The sequence below is a fragment of the Pelophylax lessonae genome (genome assembly GCF_965119305.1).
Source record: "Pelophylax lessonae genome assembly, chromosome: 5".
Classification (NCBI taxonomy): domain Eukaryota; kingdom Metazoa; phylum Chordata; class Amphibia; order Anura; family Ranidae; genus Pelophylax; species Pelophylax lessonae.
In genome coordinates this window covers 313,008,438-313,026,778 of record NC_138772.1, presented here as the reverse complement: position 1 = coordinate 313,026,778, position 18,341 = coordinate 313,008,438, and the positions used below count along the sequence as shown (strand labels likewise).

The 18,341-nt window shown below is 40.5% G+C and overlaps 1 protein-coding gene across 1 annotated transcript in view; it reads left to right on the top strand.

Annotated features, from left to right (window-relative positions):
• The window catches only part of PIGN (phosphatidylinositol glycan anchor biosynthesis class N), a 710,925-nt gene extending 704,767 nt beyond the window's left edge, over window positions 1-6,158 (top strand). Inside the window, exon 29 of the mRNA XM_082259251.1 lies at window positions 5,477-6,158. Within this exon, the coding sequence (XP_082115377.1) occupies window positions 5,477-5,600 (124 nt within the window). The 3' untranslated portion in view covers window positions 5,601-6,158. The remainder of the gene's footprint in view (window positions 1-5,476) is intronic.
• The last annotated feature ends 12,183 nt before the right edge of the window (window positions 6,159-18,341 follow it).

Genomic DNA, 18,341 nt, shown 5'->3' with positions numbered 1-18,341 from the left:
GATTTGGATACAAAAAGATTTCCCAAGCTTTAAACATCCCAAGGAGCACTTTGTAAGCGATAATATTGAAATGGAAGGAATATCAGACCACTGCAAATCTACGAAGACCTGGCCGTCCCTCTAAACTTTCAGCTCATACAAGGAGAAGACTGATCAGAGATGCAGCCAAGAGGCCCATGATCACTCTGGATGAACTGCAGAATTCTACAGCTGAGGTGGGAGACTCTGTCCATGGACAACAATCAGTCGTATACTGCACAAATCCGGCCTTTATGGAGTGGCAAGAAGAAAGACATTTTTTAAAGATATCCATAAAAAGTGTCGTTTAAAGTTTGCCACAAGCCACCTGGGAGACACACCAAACATGTGGAAGAAGGTGCTCTGGTCAGATGAAACCAAAATCGAACTTTTTGACAACAATGCAAAGCGTTGTGTTTGGTGTAAAAGCAACACAGCTCATCACCCTGAACACACCATCCCCACTGTCAAACATGGTGGTGGCAGCATCATGGTTTGGGCCTGTTTTTCTTCAGCAGGGACAGGGAAGATGGTTAAAATTGATGGGAAGATGGATGGAGCCAAATACAGGACCATTCTGGAAGAAAACCTGATGGAGTCTGCAAAAGACCTGAGACTGGGACAGAGATTTGTCTTCCAACAAGACAATGATCCAAAACATAAAGCAAAATCTACAATGGAATGGTTCACAAATAAACATATCCAGGTGTTAGAATAGCCAAGTCAAAGTCCAGACCTGAATCCAATCGAGAATCTGTGGAAAGAACTGTGAAACAAACACTCTCCATCCAACCTCACTGAGCTCGAGCTGTTTTGCAAGGAGGAATGGGCAAAAATTTCAGTCTCTCGATGTGCAAAACTGATAGAGACATACCCCAAGCGACTTACAGCTGTAATCGCAGCAAAAGGTGGCCCTACAAAGTATTAACTTAAGGGGGCTGAATAATTTTGCACGCCCAATTTTTCAGTTTTTTATTTGTTAAAAAAGTTTGAAATATCCAATAAATTTCGTTCCACTTCATGATTGTGTCCCACTTGTTGTTGATTCTTCACAAAAAATTACAGTTTAATATCTTTATGTTTGAAGCCTGAAATGTGGCAAAAGGTCGCAAAGTTCAAGGGGGCCGAATACTTTCACAAGGCACTGTATATATGTATGTATATATATATATATATATATATATATATATATATTTACATACATACATACATACACACAGTATATATATATATATATATATATATATATATATATATATATATACACACACAAACGCTCACATACACACATAATGTAGGGCACTGGCTGGCCAGTATTGTGAATGGTGTATATACAGTATGTCACCTAGGTTTCTCTTTCAAATATGGTGAGGGTCTCCAGGGCTTATGACTGATAGTGAGAAAATGGTAAGAAAAAGGAGAAAGCAAACTTTCAATTTTTTTCAGAATCTTAGTTATGTTTTGGGTCCTGGAGCCTTGAGACTTTGTAGCGCTTTGGGGGGGATAAAGCAATAAATTCCTAGGTCCACATTTTACTAGATAGCAAGATCTCAAATTATTCTCAGCTGTGTAAAGGCCTTTGTACAAATGAGCTGACAGTTACTCAGGTCTCTATATCTCTTACTCTGTTTATTGTGAGAGACTGCTGCTGCGTTAAAAGGCTGGCTGCCAACAGAGTACTAAAAAAGGTACAAAAGCTGCCTGTTTGTATTAGGATACCTAATAGGGAGAATCCAGGTAATCCGGAACGGATCTGAATTTGTGGCTGGAACTTGCAGATGTTTTGTTTTGTTTTATGCTAGGACTTGTTGTAAAAAGTCCTCCTGCACTGAAACGGTTATTGTTTGCTGCCTTACGAAATAAACGTTTAGGATAAACCCACTTGGACTGTTCCTGGGTATAAATGTTTGGTGCATAGTTTACTAATGCCACTATAAATTGAGCCAGACCCACTTATTATATCCTATATTCAGTAAATTGGAAATATGGTCCATGCAAAGGTAATGCAGTCCATATGTATAATTTGAAACATAAAGCACACCAGATTTGATATGCACACAATGATAACCTGTTTGTGTATGGTCGTACAAGTAAGCTAATTCTAAAAGATATATAGAAAAAGGTAGAAGCAAGCAATTATTCCAAAGGAATTCATCACTTATTAAGAATTGGATGGTATAAAATGAAATTACTGAGGAAAATTAGATAGATGGGAAACAGAATAGCGCACATAATGTAAACAAATGCTCTTAATCAAAAACAGATGTAAATAATTAGTTTAAAATGTAATCATTAGGGATGACTGTAAATAGACATTAGATTACACAATGAAAGAGAAAAAGCTTTTACAATATTTATTGGCCTTGTCTAATATTATAGTGTAACCTAAATATTTGGAAAACAATGCACTCCCTGTGTAAGAGGATATTTTGTTTCGGCATCTGTTTAACAGTCATTGTGACAGCTAATTTGAAAATCTCTATGCCTAATACAAACCAAAATTATAAATAAAAAAGCAAGTAAAAAGAGAGTGAAAATCACAGAAAAACAATTGCGGTAAATCCCCTTTCCCTTGAAAGTAATATAACATGTAAAAAGGTGTTGCTCACACGGGCTTCAACTTGTATAAGAGCAGTGTATATTGCTGCAGAGCTGTAGGCCCCTTTCAAAAGTCCTGCATGCTGCATCTTTGGTGCAGTTTTTCAAAAGCGCACCTTCCATTGTAAGTCATCGGGAATGCATCAAATGCACATCAGTGTGAAAAGGCTTTAAAGAAAGGTTTGTTGAAGCCTTTAAAGTGCCATACTTCTCCAGTTTAAAACAAGCTCCTGAGCAATAATGTATAAAAATACTTATGCGCTACTATATAATCAGTTGCCCTTATTTTCCCAGTGAACAGCCACAACAATAAATGAGTGAACTCAAACACTGCACTTTTTCAACAATTAATGTGTATCAAATCTGTATCAAAAATATGAAAAGAAATATAAATAAAAGTAGTGCACCTATCTTAAACACAATAACCACATGCAGTGAATCCCTACAGCAAATTTGCAAACAAATCTATAATATATTATAACCAAAAAAAATTCCTTATATTGCACAAATATATATGGTTCACATCCAGTGCCGATATCCAGAGATAAATGACAAAACAAAGTCCAAAAAATGATTTATCCAAAAACACCTATTGAATGATCCCACAATAAGTGAAAAAAACTCTTTCAGTAGACTTTTATTCTCTCTTAGTGACAAAATACCATTTTGTCATCACTGTCATTGTTATGTCTATGACTATCTTCTTGATGCTCCTGAATGGATTGGTTCAGTATCTTACTACAAATAAAATAGAGACTGGGAAAAACAGAAAACACCATGCCTCCTGACACAGAGAAAAGATTCTACTAAACGTGAATGGTTCATAGGTCGTGGTCACTGTTTACATACACCAATCTTACCTCATAGTATGGTATTTCATAATCAACTTTGGATTGAATGCTATGTATGGCACTACCTAGATACTAAGTTCACCATTCTACTAATGAAGGCAAATCAACTGTTGTATCAGTTGTCCCCTACTCTGCAAACTCCTTGAAGTTAGCCCATTTGGCATACAGTATGGAAAATGTATCATCTACCCGCAGCTTTCTTGTTTGAGCCAAAATATCCTGCTTATACAGTATAACCAATGGCATCAGTATGTTTTGCAACAATAAGATTGCAAAGGTCTTGAGAAAGCTTTTCGCTTGACCCCTCATGAGATGTTTCTTTTGTGACTACTTGGTAATGTGACACCTTTTATAGGCCATGAGTTGAGACTGACCCAGCTGATATCAATTTGCACTGACAAGGGGCAGGATTGCTTTCTAATTACTGATAGATTTCAGCTGGTGTCTTGGCTTTCCATGCCTTTTTGCACCTCCATTTCTTCATGTGTTCAATACTTTTTCTCAATCCATTTTGTTAATCCATTTTATTACACATAACTTAATTTCTGAACTTATTTGTTTTGGTTTCTTTGAATGTATAGATTGCATGGGTTGTTACTGACATGTGGTAAAAATTTAATTTAAATAGTATCTATAGAAAAAATGGTGATGTGTTCAATACTTATTGTGCCTTGACTACTTTGACTACCATGCTGTCTTTATGGTGAATTCAGTCACATGCTCTTGAAGAAGGATTCCCGAAATGCATCAAGTCCACATGTGAACTGTTATCTGAATTTTTGCATGTTGTGAACCCCTATGGCTCCATTCACACCTGGGCGTTTTCAGCTCCAAAAACGCTCAAAAGAAACGCTTCCAAAACGCCCAACAAGTAAAACCCCATTCATTTAAATGGCCCCTGTTCACATCTGAGCGTTTTGCAAAACGCCTGTAGCTGAAAAAAGTACATGAGCTTCTTTTTTTTTTAACATTTTCGGCCAATTTGTTTTATGCTACATATGTTTGGTAAAAAAAATTGCAAAAAGCGTATTTTGATTGGTTTGCGCAAAAGTTATCGTGTTTACTAACAAAGGGAAAGATTTTTGTAATTTTTGTTGTTTTTTTTAAACGCGTAATGGCGGCGATCTGCGATTTTTTTGTGGTACTGCGACATTGGGGCGGACAGAACGGACCCTTGACTGACATTTATGACACTTTTGGGGTTACCAGTGACATTTCTACAGTAATCAGTGCTATATATATGCACTGTTACTGTAAAATTACACTGGCAGTGAAGGGATTAACTTTATTTGAGAGGGAGGGGCTGTGTGTGTCCCTGGGGGCGTGATTCTAACTGTGATTGGCTGTGGCTTGAGCTGTAGGAACACTGATCAACGGTCCTACATAGTAGAACCGTATGATCAGTGTTTCTACACAGGGGAGAATGACAGGCAGCTTGTTTACACAAGCTGCCTGCCTTTCTCCCTCTCCCCCGACGATCGCAGAGTGAGCGGCGGACATCGGGTCCGCCGGTCACACGCGCGGGGGGGGTCCGTGACCGCGCGGGTGTGCGCCGCCGGCGGCGTGCGCTTGCTCCCCACAGCCTCACAGGCTAGTGACGTATATATATACGTCACTTTGCCTGTGAGGGGCTGACCGGCGGTCGGCAAGCGGTTAAAGCTCGTTCATTTCTATAAGGATGCAGACAGTGCAGGTTTTCCAATTGCAACACTGAGATTGCGCCAGGTGGTTATAATGAAGGCATTAATGTAACAAACAGTGCTGTCTTCCAAAAATTGTGTGAATTCTCCACATTTGTCGAAAACCGCCTGCTGTTTTTTTTTTTCTTTCAATGAAAGTGACACTTTCAGTAATCACTGTAAAAATATCTTAAAATATGCGCTGACTCAAAATACACTTTACTTTGGATTTATTGTTTACACTGTTTGTAAATTTTAAAAAACTGAGCCTAATTATTGTTTTTTAAAAATGTTGTACTTGCTAACATAATTTTTATTTCTCGTTAACAGCATCAGTCATTATGTCATTGTGATGTCTATGACTATCTTCTTGATGCTTCTGAGTGGATTGGTTCAGTATCTTACTACAAAGAAAATAGAGATTGGCAAAAAAAGAAAACCCCATGCCTCCTGACGCAGAGAAAAGATTCTACTAAACGTGAATGGTTCATAGTTCGTGATCACTGTTTACATACACCAATCTTACCTCATAGTATGGTATTTCATAACCAACTGTGGATGGAATGCTATGTATGGCACTACCTAGATACTAGTTCACCATTCTACTAATGAAGGCAAATCAACAGTTGTATCAGTTGTTCCCCTACTCTGCAAACTCCTTGAAGTTAGCCCATTCCGCATACAGTATGGAAAATGTATCATCTACCCGCAGCTTTCTTGTGTGAGCCAAAATATTCTGCTTACAGGTCCCCTTTCCCCCCCCCCCCCCCCCTAAGATATGTGTTAGGGAAGACCTGTGATATTTAATAATGTAATAATGTCTACCCAAAGTGAATTTGTTATTATCTATTGGATGTTGGCATACTCTTACATTTATCCTTTGGCTTCAGACAAAGGATATTGGATTCCGTTGTCTCTCTACCTTATAGTGTCCATCGCTAATCTTATAAGCATTTGGCCAAAGAAAGACATTACCTATGTGCTGAAATCTCTAATGTGATGTAGATTGGATTCTGACTTTTTTTTTTTTTTACTATTTCTCAAAACGTTGGGGGGAGAAACTTAGTAGGAATGTTTTGTCATTTAGAGAAAAATGGGCTGATTTACAAAAAAAAAAAAATGAATAAACAATTTGGGCTAAATACTCAGAGAAACAAATCAGGTTCTCTGAGTATGAATCTATTCCAGCAGTGACTATGCATAACTGGGATTATTGAATGTTCATCAATTTCCCAAGATTAAAACAGGTAAAATGCATTGAAGACCAGAATCATGCGGAAAGCTGCCATAAGAAAAAGCGATCTTCAGCTGATTTGAATTGGCTCATTTTTTTCAAGTGAAAATACCCGAAAATTGTAAGGGTACCACAAGGTAGTATGTAGGTTAAAAATAGGTGTTTAGGGAAACAGGTTAAAATGCAGCCAAATAGCAAATCTTCACTTTGATAATACGCAGCTGATATGAGCTTCCACAGGCTGGCATCCATCTAAGATTGTATTATAAGTTCTGGGTAAATTTGCCTGTAAAACAGGTGTTTGATGGTGGTGGTTCTTAAAAATATTGCTCATACTTTGTGTATTTTTAAATAAAACAATATTTATATAACTTTTCATTGAAGTCCTATTGCTTGATTTCTTAAAGGTGAGACATTCACTGAGTGTTTTCTTAATTATGGCTGTTGGTCTACTAGAAACACTGTTGGGTTTACTAAGTGAAGAAATGCAAAAAGCAATTATAATGTGCAGTGTCCCATAGCAGCAATAAAGTTTTGCTTCAGTGAATCAGATCAGTGGAAAATAAATTCTAATTGGTTGCTAAGGGTTAATTCAGTTTGTTCTTTGCTTTATGGAATTAACATAAATTACTGTTTTAAAATCTTTGAAAAAAAAAGGAAGTGTGTGTTTCTATTTGTTGGGATAAGTTATTCATAAATCCTGCTATGCTTTGAAATACTGTTGCTTAAAAAAAAAAAAAAAACGATAATAAAGATTATGCTGGTCATACACATATTGGGCATTGCTGACAATGTACCTGTCAAGATAGCAATATGGGAGTGGCCAGTGCTGACATATTTGTGAAGGTGAATGCTCCAGGGCTGTCATCTTTATATTATTTTTATATAGTATATTAGTATATATTATTATTGAGGAATCTTTGACCTAGAAAAAGTATGTCCTTGACAAGTATCTTCACACCTAATATGGGTGTTCAAGTTCTACCAGTGACCCGCTAATTTGCAAAGCAAGGAAGACCCATTCAATATGTTTATTTTTAGTTCCAAGAAAATGCAGAGTTTAGGTGCACACAATACTGTCTGCCTATCGGCCATATAGAAACTACTTAAATCGGATAATTACCTGGCAGAGGGAGTTAAGTCAAGTCCCACATAGAAATTTGTCTCTTATAGCATAGGGTGGGAAGAGAATTCTTATTCAGGTTTTTACCTATGTATATGGTAATAGCACAGCACTAATCACTCACTACCTATCAGATTTGTCCAAACATGCATGTATGGCCTCCTGTGCTTGAACTGTATTATACTTTCACATTTTTAATGTATAGATCTCTTAACGCGAAACAATAATGGTGTTGGGTCATTTTTTATGTTTTATTTTTTCATTAAAATGTGTATATTAATTTCCATGTTGAATTTTAATTATTTATATTCTACTCTTATTATTCTGAATGATCTTGAAGTTTGTAAACTTATTTTGTGAAAATCCCCACACATTTGCTTCCACATCATCACTATGCCCTGTGAATAGATGCTGCTGTGTCACACATTTCACAGAGTCTGCCTTCTGAGCTAGAGGGGTGCTGAAAGGAAGATTTTCCACTAGATAATCTCGCTCAGAAGCCATGGTACCTTCCCATACTAGAAAACTGCTTTCAAACATATTTTCCTGCATTGCCCAGGAGCTGCTGGCACCATTTCCTTGATTTACTCCCCCCTCAGCTCTTGCAGTACCCAAGCCTCACTATCCTATGTACATACAGTAAATAGAAACGAGACCTATATCTCATTGACTTGGTGGATTGGAGCAAAGCCTGGTCAAGTATTACAAAGTGCTCCTTTAATACAGCTATTCTGGAAGCAGCCTATAAGCTACTACTCAGCTGGTATTGGGTCCCAGCCCGCATCGCCAAATTTAACCCATCCTACAATGATAGATGTTTCTAGGGATGTGGCAAACGAGGAGACAAACTTCATATGTGGTGGTCCTGCCCCCCGTCTGGTGGGATTTTGGTCAAGGGTCTTTGGACTGTTGTTCACTCTCTTCCATATATCTATTCGTAAATATGCTAAATTAACGCTGCCCCATCCCAGGCCTCTTATCTTACCAGCAGAAGCTGGCCGCATATCTATTCATAGCTGCTAAACGATAAATAAATAACCAGGGCCTTGAAAAAACGGCTGTTTAATTTGCTGAAGTGAAGAGCATCCTGATGACTTTCATGATCAATGAGAAGATAAGTAGTATCCTCCATGACTCTCACAATTAATTTCTCAAGGTGTGGGCCACACGGTGGTCTTATGCTCTCCCAACTCTGCATTTGACCAGCCTGGGCCTCTCTAATTGACTTTACCCGTCTCAGGAAACTTTCCCCTTCTACCCTTTCTCTTTGGTCTCCTTCCCTTGTCTTCCCTTTCATCTCTCTCCTCCTCCCCTGTTCCCTGAACCCCTGTCCCTTTTTTTTTTTCCTATCCCTACCTCCTCCCTATCTTCACTGTTCACAGCCCCTGTTCCCTATGGCTCAGGCATCCTTTGTTGAGTCCGGACCCTCGTCAGAGGGTTACTGTTGATCAAGTGTGTATACTTTAAAATACATTCCAATTGTGTGCTTGTTCACGCTGTTTTGTATTGAGCCTACTGTTAATATCCCGTGCGTGGGTATGTTGCAACTGTATTCTTTTTATATTGTACCAGAAAGGAAGGTTTTCCAGGAGGCGGAGTCAGTACAAGAAGCACTGCTTACAGACAGCAAGGTACCATGGTAATTGTAGTCCTTTAGAAACTGAAAGTGAACAGCAGAGAAGAAGCTGCAAAGCATGCAGGGGCAGCCTTGATGTCGTGGGGAGGTGGCCAGCAGGCAGGCTGGAGATTTTTCTCTTTCAATAAGTTTTATTGCAGGGTTTTAAACATTATGTAAAAATATAAACAATATAAAATAAATGTCAACAAGAGGATGGACCCTCAAAAGTGATCAATGGCCTGATCATAACAACCAGAGTACATCTAAAACAGAAAAGTCAGGCCTAGCAAGCAGGCTCTGAGTCCCGCACAGCTGCCTAATACAAAACATCAAGAAATGGGAAAAGTTTAAAAGTAACATTACAATAAAGCTGAAGGTCACACATAACTCAAGTACTCAAAGCGTGATTAGGATTAGAGAGACTTTATAGTCAGGCAGGAGATTTTTCAAGCAAGCTTATATCGGATCGTCAAAATTAACTATTGTGTGTATACAATGCTGTTGTTATATAATGAAAGTGTAAGCTGTCATACTAAGTGCTTTGTATTCGGAGATCATGGGTTTGAATTACCTAAAGGTGTAGAGTATGTGCACTAGGTTTATTAAATGAGGTAAGGCTTTGCAGACTTTATTTATCCAATAATGTGCAAGCAAAATCCTGTTTTTTTTTTTTTTTCCTTGCACTTAATTGCGTATTCTTTAAAGAGTGAATTTTCACCTCATTCACTACTCTTTTACTAAACCAACTCCAGTAGCTGCGTTTCTCTTTAGGTCCATTAAAGGGCACAGCTTTTGATTGAAGATTATTCTGAATCAGTAGGTTATATCGCCCAATAACAGGATTAGGCCTCCAGGTGCAAAAACAGATTTAATTTTTTCTTTGCAGTTACACCAGCCAAGCCAACATGCATTGGTGTTTGTTGATTTGGATCAAGACCCACCATACAAGCCCTGCTCTACTCCAGACAGTGGCAGGCCTTCAGGCTTTCTGCACTGGAACTCATATGACCGATAGTGTTGGTTCCCTTGTCACAGTATCCCTCATATAGGCTGCAGGGCCCTGGATTTCCAGATCCTGGAAGCTTTCTGAAAAGCTGTTATTGCTCTCAAACCTTTACCTGTCTGTTTTAGTAGCCCATTTTTTCCCTTCCTATTTTATTTTATTTTAATGCTTTCACACGGCCTGTCTCGTCTGTTGGCCGGGTGCAACTGGTTCTCTACTGTGCAGGCACAGCTGTTCCTTCCATAACATTACTCCTCCAGTGACTTCTTATACAAGAAATGGAAGCCTAATAAGGTGTTTGTATTACCAAAATGCTTTTCTGTCTGTTACCCTTTTGCAAGTGAGTTTGTCAACAAGTGGCCCGGTGGTGAATCCACTGGTCTGCAGATCAGACTTCTAAATCAAATAAATCTTTGACTGAGCTTCTTTATGTGGGCAAATGCCTTTTCAGTGGCACTCTAGATAACATCAATAGGAATCTTCTAAAAACAGAAAACAGGGATCAGGAGAGAGAGAGCGCTACCGTCTAAGTGTAGTAGTGGTAGGAAAATCGATAAAAAAACTTGATGATAAGTATTGCACTTACATAAACATGGATAAATCGCAGCATATCAATATATATGCTTATTAAAGACATAAAAGAACAGCAGCTTCTTAATTGATGGATAAAAAATTATAAGGAAGAAGAGAGAGGGGAAGCACACCACTCTCAGTGTAGTATTATTAAAAAGTAATATAGAAAAATGGAGATCCGCTCACATAAAAATTGTGTAACACAGGTCTTACTCAAGGCATTCCAACAGATGGCATCCTTCTGATGATCCCCAATAGAGATGAATGGAGGGTGGATAAGGAGCTGTTCTGGTGGATGGTATCATCAGTAGATGTAGAGATGAGGTGGCACAAAACCAAAACGAAAAACCAAAAGGAGTGTACTACTTTAACGTGTTTGTAAACCCTCACCTTGTAAAAAAGTCTATTAAGTTTTAAAATAGAAATGAAAGGCAAAAAAATTGTGTATAGATATAAAAATTCTGAATACCTTTCTCCCCCTTTTTTATTTTTTTAAGTGATCACATTCCCTCAGCTTCATGGGGCGGGAGGCTTGTCAGGACAAGTCTGATCATTGGAAGAGAACTGGCTGCGTTCCCAGCACTGCTAGAGAACTGACCACAGTGTATTCTCCTTGTTAGTGTGGTCAGTTTTTAATAGGAAAGCAGAGGAACTAGCAGGAACATCAGGGACACTCAAAGGAAGTAATACAAAGAGAACACAATATTTTTTTTTTTTAATGCAAGCACATGGCACAACAGGCACATATCAGAAATTTGAAATGTTGGGTTTACATATTCTTTAAGTGTAGTATTCTAAAATTACAAAAATAAAATTACAATGAACTCACATGTAATTGAGTAAAGCAACAGGCAATATACCAAGCAGGTGGCAATACAGTATATCATGAGTCCCAATGGATTGTCAGTCCTGGTTGGTCATAGGTGAATAAGAATAGCAAGAAGCACTATGGTCTCTCATATGATGAGAACCAGGAAGAACCCACACTAGTAGCTATCATTGGAGGCCATTGTTGATCGCAAGGAAGCAAGATCTCTGGCCGGGGGGGGGGGGCAGCCCATAATGATGTCACACATCAAGAGTGAGTGGGCAGGGCTACACGTCTTGCGGCAGTGTCCTCTTTCTCAAGCACACCCACTTCAGTGAAATAGAGCAATTTATGGGTGGGGGGGGGGAGGCTGCATGGGCAGGAGTTGCTCCAGAGAAAATGGCCTACAGGAGGGGGGTAAAAGCTAGATGGACAAGTTGCACTAAGGGGCACAGCAAGCCTGATCTCAATCTCCGTAAATTACTATTTGCGGAAAGACTCCAGAACACCCTTAACCACTTGCCGACTGCCTAACGACAATTTACGTCGCCAGTCAGCCCCTCACAGGCAAAGTGACGTAGATCTACGTCGCTAGCCTGTGAGGGTCTAGGGAGCGAGCGCGCGCCACCGGAGGCGCGCTCCCGCGTGGTCACGAACCCCCCCCCCCCCCCCCCCCGCGCGTGTGACCGGCGGACCCGATGTCTGACGGTCACTCTGTGATCGCCGCTGCAGAGGGAGAAAGTCGGGCGGCCGTTGATCACTGTTTCTACAGCTCAACCCACAGCCAAATACAGTTAGAATCACGCCCCTAGGGACACACACAGCCCCTCCCTCTCAAATAAAGTTAACCCCTTCACTACCAGTGTCATTTTGCAGTAACAGTGCATATGTATAGCACTGATTACTGCAGTAATGTCACTGGTAACCCCAAAAATGTCAGTCAAGGGTCGAATCTGTCCGCCGCAATGTCGCAGTACCGCAAAAAAATCGCAGATCGCCGCCATTACGCGTTAAAAAAAAAAAACAACAAAAATGACAAAAATCTTTCCCTTTGTTAGTAAATGCGATAACTTTTGCGCAAACCAATCAAAATACGCTTTTTGCGATTTTTTTTTACCAAACATAGGTAGCATAAAACAAATTGGCCGAAAATGTTAAAAAATGTTGATTTTTACATTTTTTTGGGGGGGAATTTCATATAAATAAATGTGAAAAATATTGCTATTTCTGCAAAATTGACGCTCTTTTTTTGTTTATAGCGCATGATCAAAAAATCGCACAGGTGATCAAATACCACCAAAAGAAAGCTCTGTTTATGGGGAAAAAAGGACGTCAAATTCGTTTAGGTACAGCTTCGCATGACCGCGCAATTGTCCGTTAAAGTCATGCAGTGCCGAATCGCAAAATACCCCCTGGTCAGGAAGGGGGTAAAATCTTCCGGGGCTTAAGTGGTTAAAGGAGAGACTGCTGAAGCTGTAAAATAATATTCCCTCTATCAGATTGATTATATATAGACCTTATTTTTAGGAATATTGCCTTAAGAATCTTTACCAATCGCCCTTTGTTCATTTACCTCTGAAGGGTGTACAATGGCCCTACTACTTGGGCTGGCTTTCAAGTATATAAACTTGTGGAGTCAAATTTAAAATTGCTTTTCATTAGAATTCTTACCTGGGGCATAAGTACTGTAAGAAATTAGCTTAGCAGAGGGTTGTGCATGACTCCCTGGATGAATTCACAGCATTGTGAAAAAGACACAGCAGATGGCAGGATCATGGTGAAACACAAGTTTGGTTTATTTACAAAGTCTGTTTTCACAAAGAAACAGGCATCAAAGTAGCAAAATAAAACAAAACAGAAAAAAAATCCTTGCCATGGTAGGTCTCTAATTACAAAAACAGGAACCTAACTACCTGTCCCAGAGCAACTTACTGCTGCCCAGGCAAGTTGCTGCTCCCCATTCTGTCCTGCACAGTTTTGGTTCCAGGATGGTACATCCTCCCCAAGCAGCCTGATAGTTTTTTATAGAGCCCAGAGTACTCAGACCTACTTCAGCTGAGCTGGTTACCCCCTCAGTGAGCCAAACAAGCTCACCACACAACACAAAAAGGAAAATAGTCCACATATTGCTTGGACCGGGGACAAAAATATTGTCCTGGACACAACCCATAGTTTTTCTCTGGCTTCCTGTCACAACCCCCCCCCCCCCCCCCCTGTTTCAACCCTTGGGTTGGAACACAAGTTGCCAGGTATACGCAAACTTGGGACAAGGTATCTTCAATCCCCATTTTAACACCTGGGCTGTGTTTTACTGTTAAGCTAAATTCCTGAAGGGCCAGGAGCCACCTATTCACCCTAACTCTGTTGTGTGCCATCCACTGTAATGGAGCAAGATAAACACTCTTTTTCAATGGTGGCATAATTTACTTCATGGGGCTTCAATTTCCAGCTGAGGTAAATGACAGGGTGTTCATTCCACTTGAAAACCTGGGACAACACAGCTCCTAACCCAACATCTGATGCATCGGTCTGGACCACAAAGTCCCTTAACCACTTAAGCCCCGGAAGATTTGGCTGCCCAAAGACCAGGCCCTATTTTGCGATTCGGCACTGCGTGAATTTAACGGGCAATTGCGCAGTCGTGCGACGCTGTACCCAAATGCAATTGACGTCCTTTTTTCCCCACAAACAGAGCTTTCTTTTGGTGGTATTTGATCACCTGTGTGATTTTTACTTTTTGCGCTATAAACAAAAAAAAAAATGACAATTTTGAAAAAATAACAATATTTTCACATTTTTTTTATATGAAATTCCCCCAAAAAATGTAAAAATCTAAATTTTTTAACATTTTAGGCCAATTTGTTTTCTACTACATATGTTTGGTAAAAAAAATCGCAATAAGCGTATTTTGATTGGTTGGTGCAAACGTTATTGCATTTACTAACAAAGGGAAAGATTTTTCTCATTTATAATGTTTTTTTTAACGAGTAATGGTGGCGATCTGCGATTTTTTTTTTTGTGGGACTGCGACATTGCGGCGGACAGATCGGACCCTTGACTGACATTTTTGACACTTTTGGGGGTACCAGTGACATTACTACAGTAATCAGTGCTATACATATGCACTGTTACTGTAAAAATGACACTGGCAGGGAAGGGGTTAACTTTATTAGTAATTAAGGGGTTAAGTGTGTCCCTAAGGGCGTGCTTCTAACTGTAAAGGGGCGTGGCTAGTGATGTAACCACAGAGACATACGATCCTACATAGCAGGATCATATGATCTCTGCAGTTAGATCAGGGAGAATGACAGGCAGCTTTGTTTACATCAGCCGCCTGCCTTTCTCCCTCTGCACCGGGAGATGACCGGTGGACATCGGGTCCTCACCCCCTAGAGGCTCTCAGGCGAGCGACGTAGTACTACGTCACTTTGCCTGTACGGGGCTGACTGCCGCAGTAAATATACCATGAGCGGTCGGCAAGTGGTTAAAATGTCAGGAGAGTACAATGCCTGTTTTAGGGCTCCAAAAGCTGCTTCTGCTTTAGGGGTCCATTTTATCATGACAGAATCCTTGCCTTTTGTCAAATTGGTCAGAGGAGCAGCCTGAGAGCCATAATGGGGAATGGACACTACGCACAGCATAGGTGATTAGTCCTATTGGGGCCCCCCTACCTATGCTGCTGCCTGCTAGGGATGTTTACCGGCTTCCCGTTCGTGGATGTGGTTCCAGCGGTGCTGTCATGTGACTATGCACACTTCCTGTTTATCTCAAAAAGCCCTCCTAGTTCTTATCATGGAGTGATTTGCCTTTGTGTTGTAGAGATCTAAGAGTGGAAGTGGTCAAGTAGTTCAGCAAAAGACATTAAGCAGGGCTGAAACACTCAGTACACAAAAGTCTTAAGCACTGATTGCATTTCTGGCAGATCACCAGGTATCTTTCAGTACTTTCAGGGTCTTTAAAAAGAAAAAACACAGGAAATGTGCATGTAACCCAGAAATGTATTGCATGTGTTTTTTTTTTCCTTGACATGCCTTTTATTCATTTTGTTAATTCAATAAACCACATAAAGGAGCAAAAAGTGTGGTATTTTCTACCAGGTTTTTAAAATAACAAATGCAAAAATTTAGAGGCTGCATATAAGGTGTGACGCAGTAAAGCTCTTTTGAATAACTTCTTTTTTTGTAACAATATATACATTAGACCAAAATGAAAGCTGAGGAAGAAAGTTGGACAGAGGAATTGCTTCCAAAAGAAGGACAAGTCCCTCCAACTGAAGGACAGTCATCCGCTCTGCATGTATAACGATAAACGTAAAAAGTCATTAAGTCTGGTGTAATTTTCTGATTGCATGCTGTGAGTTAAAGAGAGAAAATACGGTATGTTAAATGAAATGCACACATCAGGCATGAGTAAACCGTGTTTGTTTATAATCAATGCACATTAGTGTAAGTACTCTACAGTACAAGTCAATGTAACAAGGTATACAACAATTGAAGCTAGCTGGAAGCTGTTACTCTACATATTGCCTCGATAAGGATAAACACGGGGATTTATAAAGTGCTGCCAATTAGCTGAAGGACTGGAGAGTTAATCCATCTGCTGTGGTAGAAGCAATTCCTTTAAATCCAAGTAGTTGTTTTAAGCATAGAAAAAACAAATCCATTTATAAAGGATGCATGGATTCCCATAAGCATTTCACATTTGCATGCTATCATTTTGTGTAGATGGCTTCATTATTCTATAACATTAAAGCAATGCATTGAATTGTAACCTTTTATGAAGGTCAGTTTACTTGTATTCAGAATATTACTGGGCAATTGTATGTATGCATAAAAGGAAAATTTAAAGATTGTATTTTAAAATGTTTACAGCGGGTAATTTGTAGCAGAGGCACCTGCTAATAAGCCCTAGGTATAGCCAGTTTTGCATACACGTTTGCTTTCTCATCGACTAGAGTAGTCCTATAATTAAAGAGATAGCCTTGCTCGCAGTGTTTAATTGGTATGATTTAAACATTAAAGATTGATTTGCAATATTTACATTCAGTTTGCTAGCATTCAGAGTTGAGTGCTGGGGAATCTTGTTAATGCACTTCCACGTAATCTTCCTTCCCACACACGCACCTCTCTTGCTGGTTATAAATGGATTGAATATTTTCTTTCTTGTTTATGATATATCTGCCCCTGGCAAGGCTGGCATGTCCCTATGTTGGTTCTTCATTAGACAAAAATGGGACCACTTTTTTGTTTGTGGTGTGCAACTGTCACATATTTTTGCAAACATTTGCAAGAAGTTTCTATTTGATTATAACAACAACTGGGTTTAGTTAGGTCCTATTTGCTGGCTAACAGGGTTAAGTACTCGGGGAATCTGTTTATTGTACAAACCATTATCCAGCCACTTCTAAAGGTGTCATTTGATTCCAGGCGAGCAAATCTGTACAAGGTCTATGTGGGATGATCAACATTCTGCTTAAAGACCCAAACCTGACTGATTTTGAATAAGAGCCAAATTTTGATGTATGTTTTTCAAACCTTATTTATTCCTTCCTTCTCCTGGTCCGTGGAAATAAAGCTGTTTCTCCTACTTCTATTTGACCTGTTGTGATGGGTGAAGACAGTGGAGCTGACATTTAAATTTTTGTAGCTGAAAACAGAGAGAAGATCACTAAAATTGTATTTTGCAAATACAGTAAGTGGACCATTTAACCTCTTCTCTTGCATCTTTTTGCTTTTTTTCTTGGGAGATCTACAGTCAACTGCTGGGCTGGGCAACGGGCTGGATAATCTAGATCCAGTGGTCCCCCCAGTCCAGCCAGCGAGTGCATGCAAACCGCAGCTACGCAATAGATCGGCCACGATATAGCCTCATGAACAGAGGATGCATACCACCGCACACTGGTCAGAGTCGTGGTGTCCTCTTGGCCGACAGCTCCCCCACTTTGGTGGCGAGGAGTTCTGTCTGGAGCGTCACCCACACCATGGAATGGTTAGTACAGTCCCCCCTCTTCCCTTTGGGTGGTTTGAGATGGACGCAAGTACCCTCCTGGGATGGTCGAGCCTGCCTGCGGGTTCCCTCCTCCCATCCTAAAGTCCCTCAGTTTAGCTGGGCTTACCCCCCTCCCCCTTAATGTCCCGGACCTAGTCCGGAGTCTAATAGGGGTCCCAGGGCAGGCAGCAGAGACCCCTGGGTGTCCCCCCCTTTCCCCTTCTGTTAAGTTCTTGGGGTGGTGTGTGTCCTGCCCTGGTGGTATGGGGGTGCAGTACCTTGGTCTGGTGGGGGTCCCAGTGCAGAGGCTGCAGCGGGGACCCCTAGGTGCATGCCCTACTGTGTGTGTGCAGTTTGGGGGTCCCAGTGCAGAGGGTGCAGCGTGCTAATGTATGCCCTGCCTGGTGGAGAGTACAGTACCTTGGGGGGGGTCCCCTTGCAGAGGGCGCAGGGAGGATCCTGGCAGCATGCATTCTTGGTGTCCACGGGAGCCTGCAGCCATGTTTGGGAAGCTCGATGACATCACATGGCCATTTTTCCTTGGTTTGGCTGGTCTCCGGCCAACGGCCATGTTTGTATAGCCGTGACATCACAATGGCCATTTTTCCTTAGTCTGGCAAAACACTGGAGACGGGCCGGAGACACATGGAGATGCCAGGGCTCCTCCTCTTTCTCTGCCCGGGATATATGAAATGGATGCCGTCCATGGTGGTTGCTGGGTCAGAATTGTGGCACTCCCTTGGCTGGTAGGCTGAGTCCTTGGGGTTCCCTGTATTTCTCTTTCTCTGCTGGTGGGTACCCTGAACATTAAGTAGTGCCAATAAACCTTTTTGTACTGCGTGGTCTCT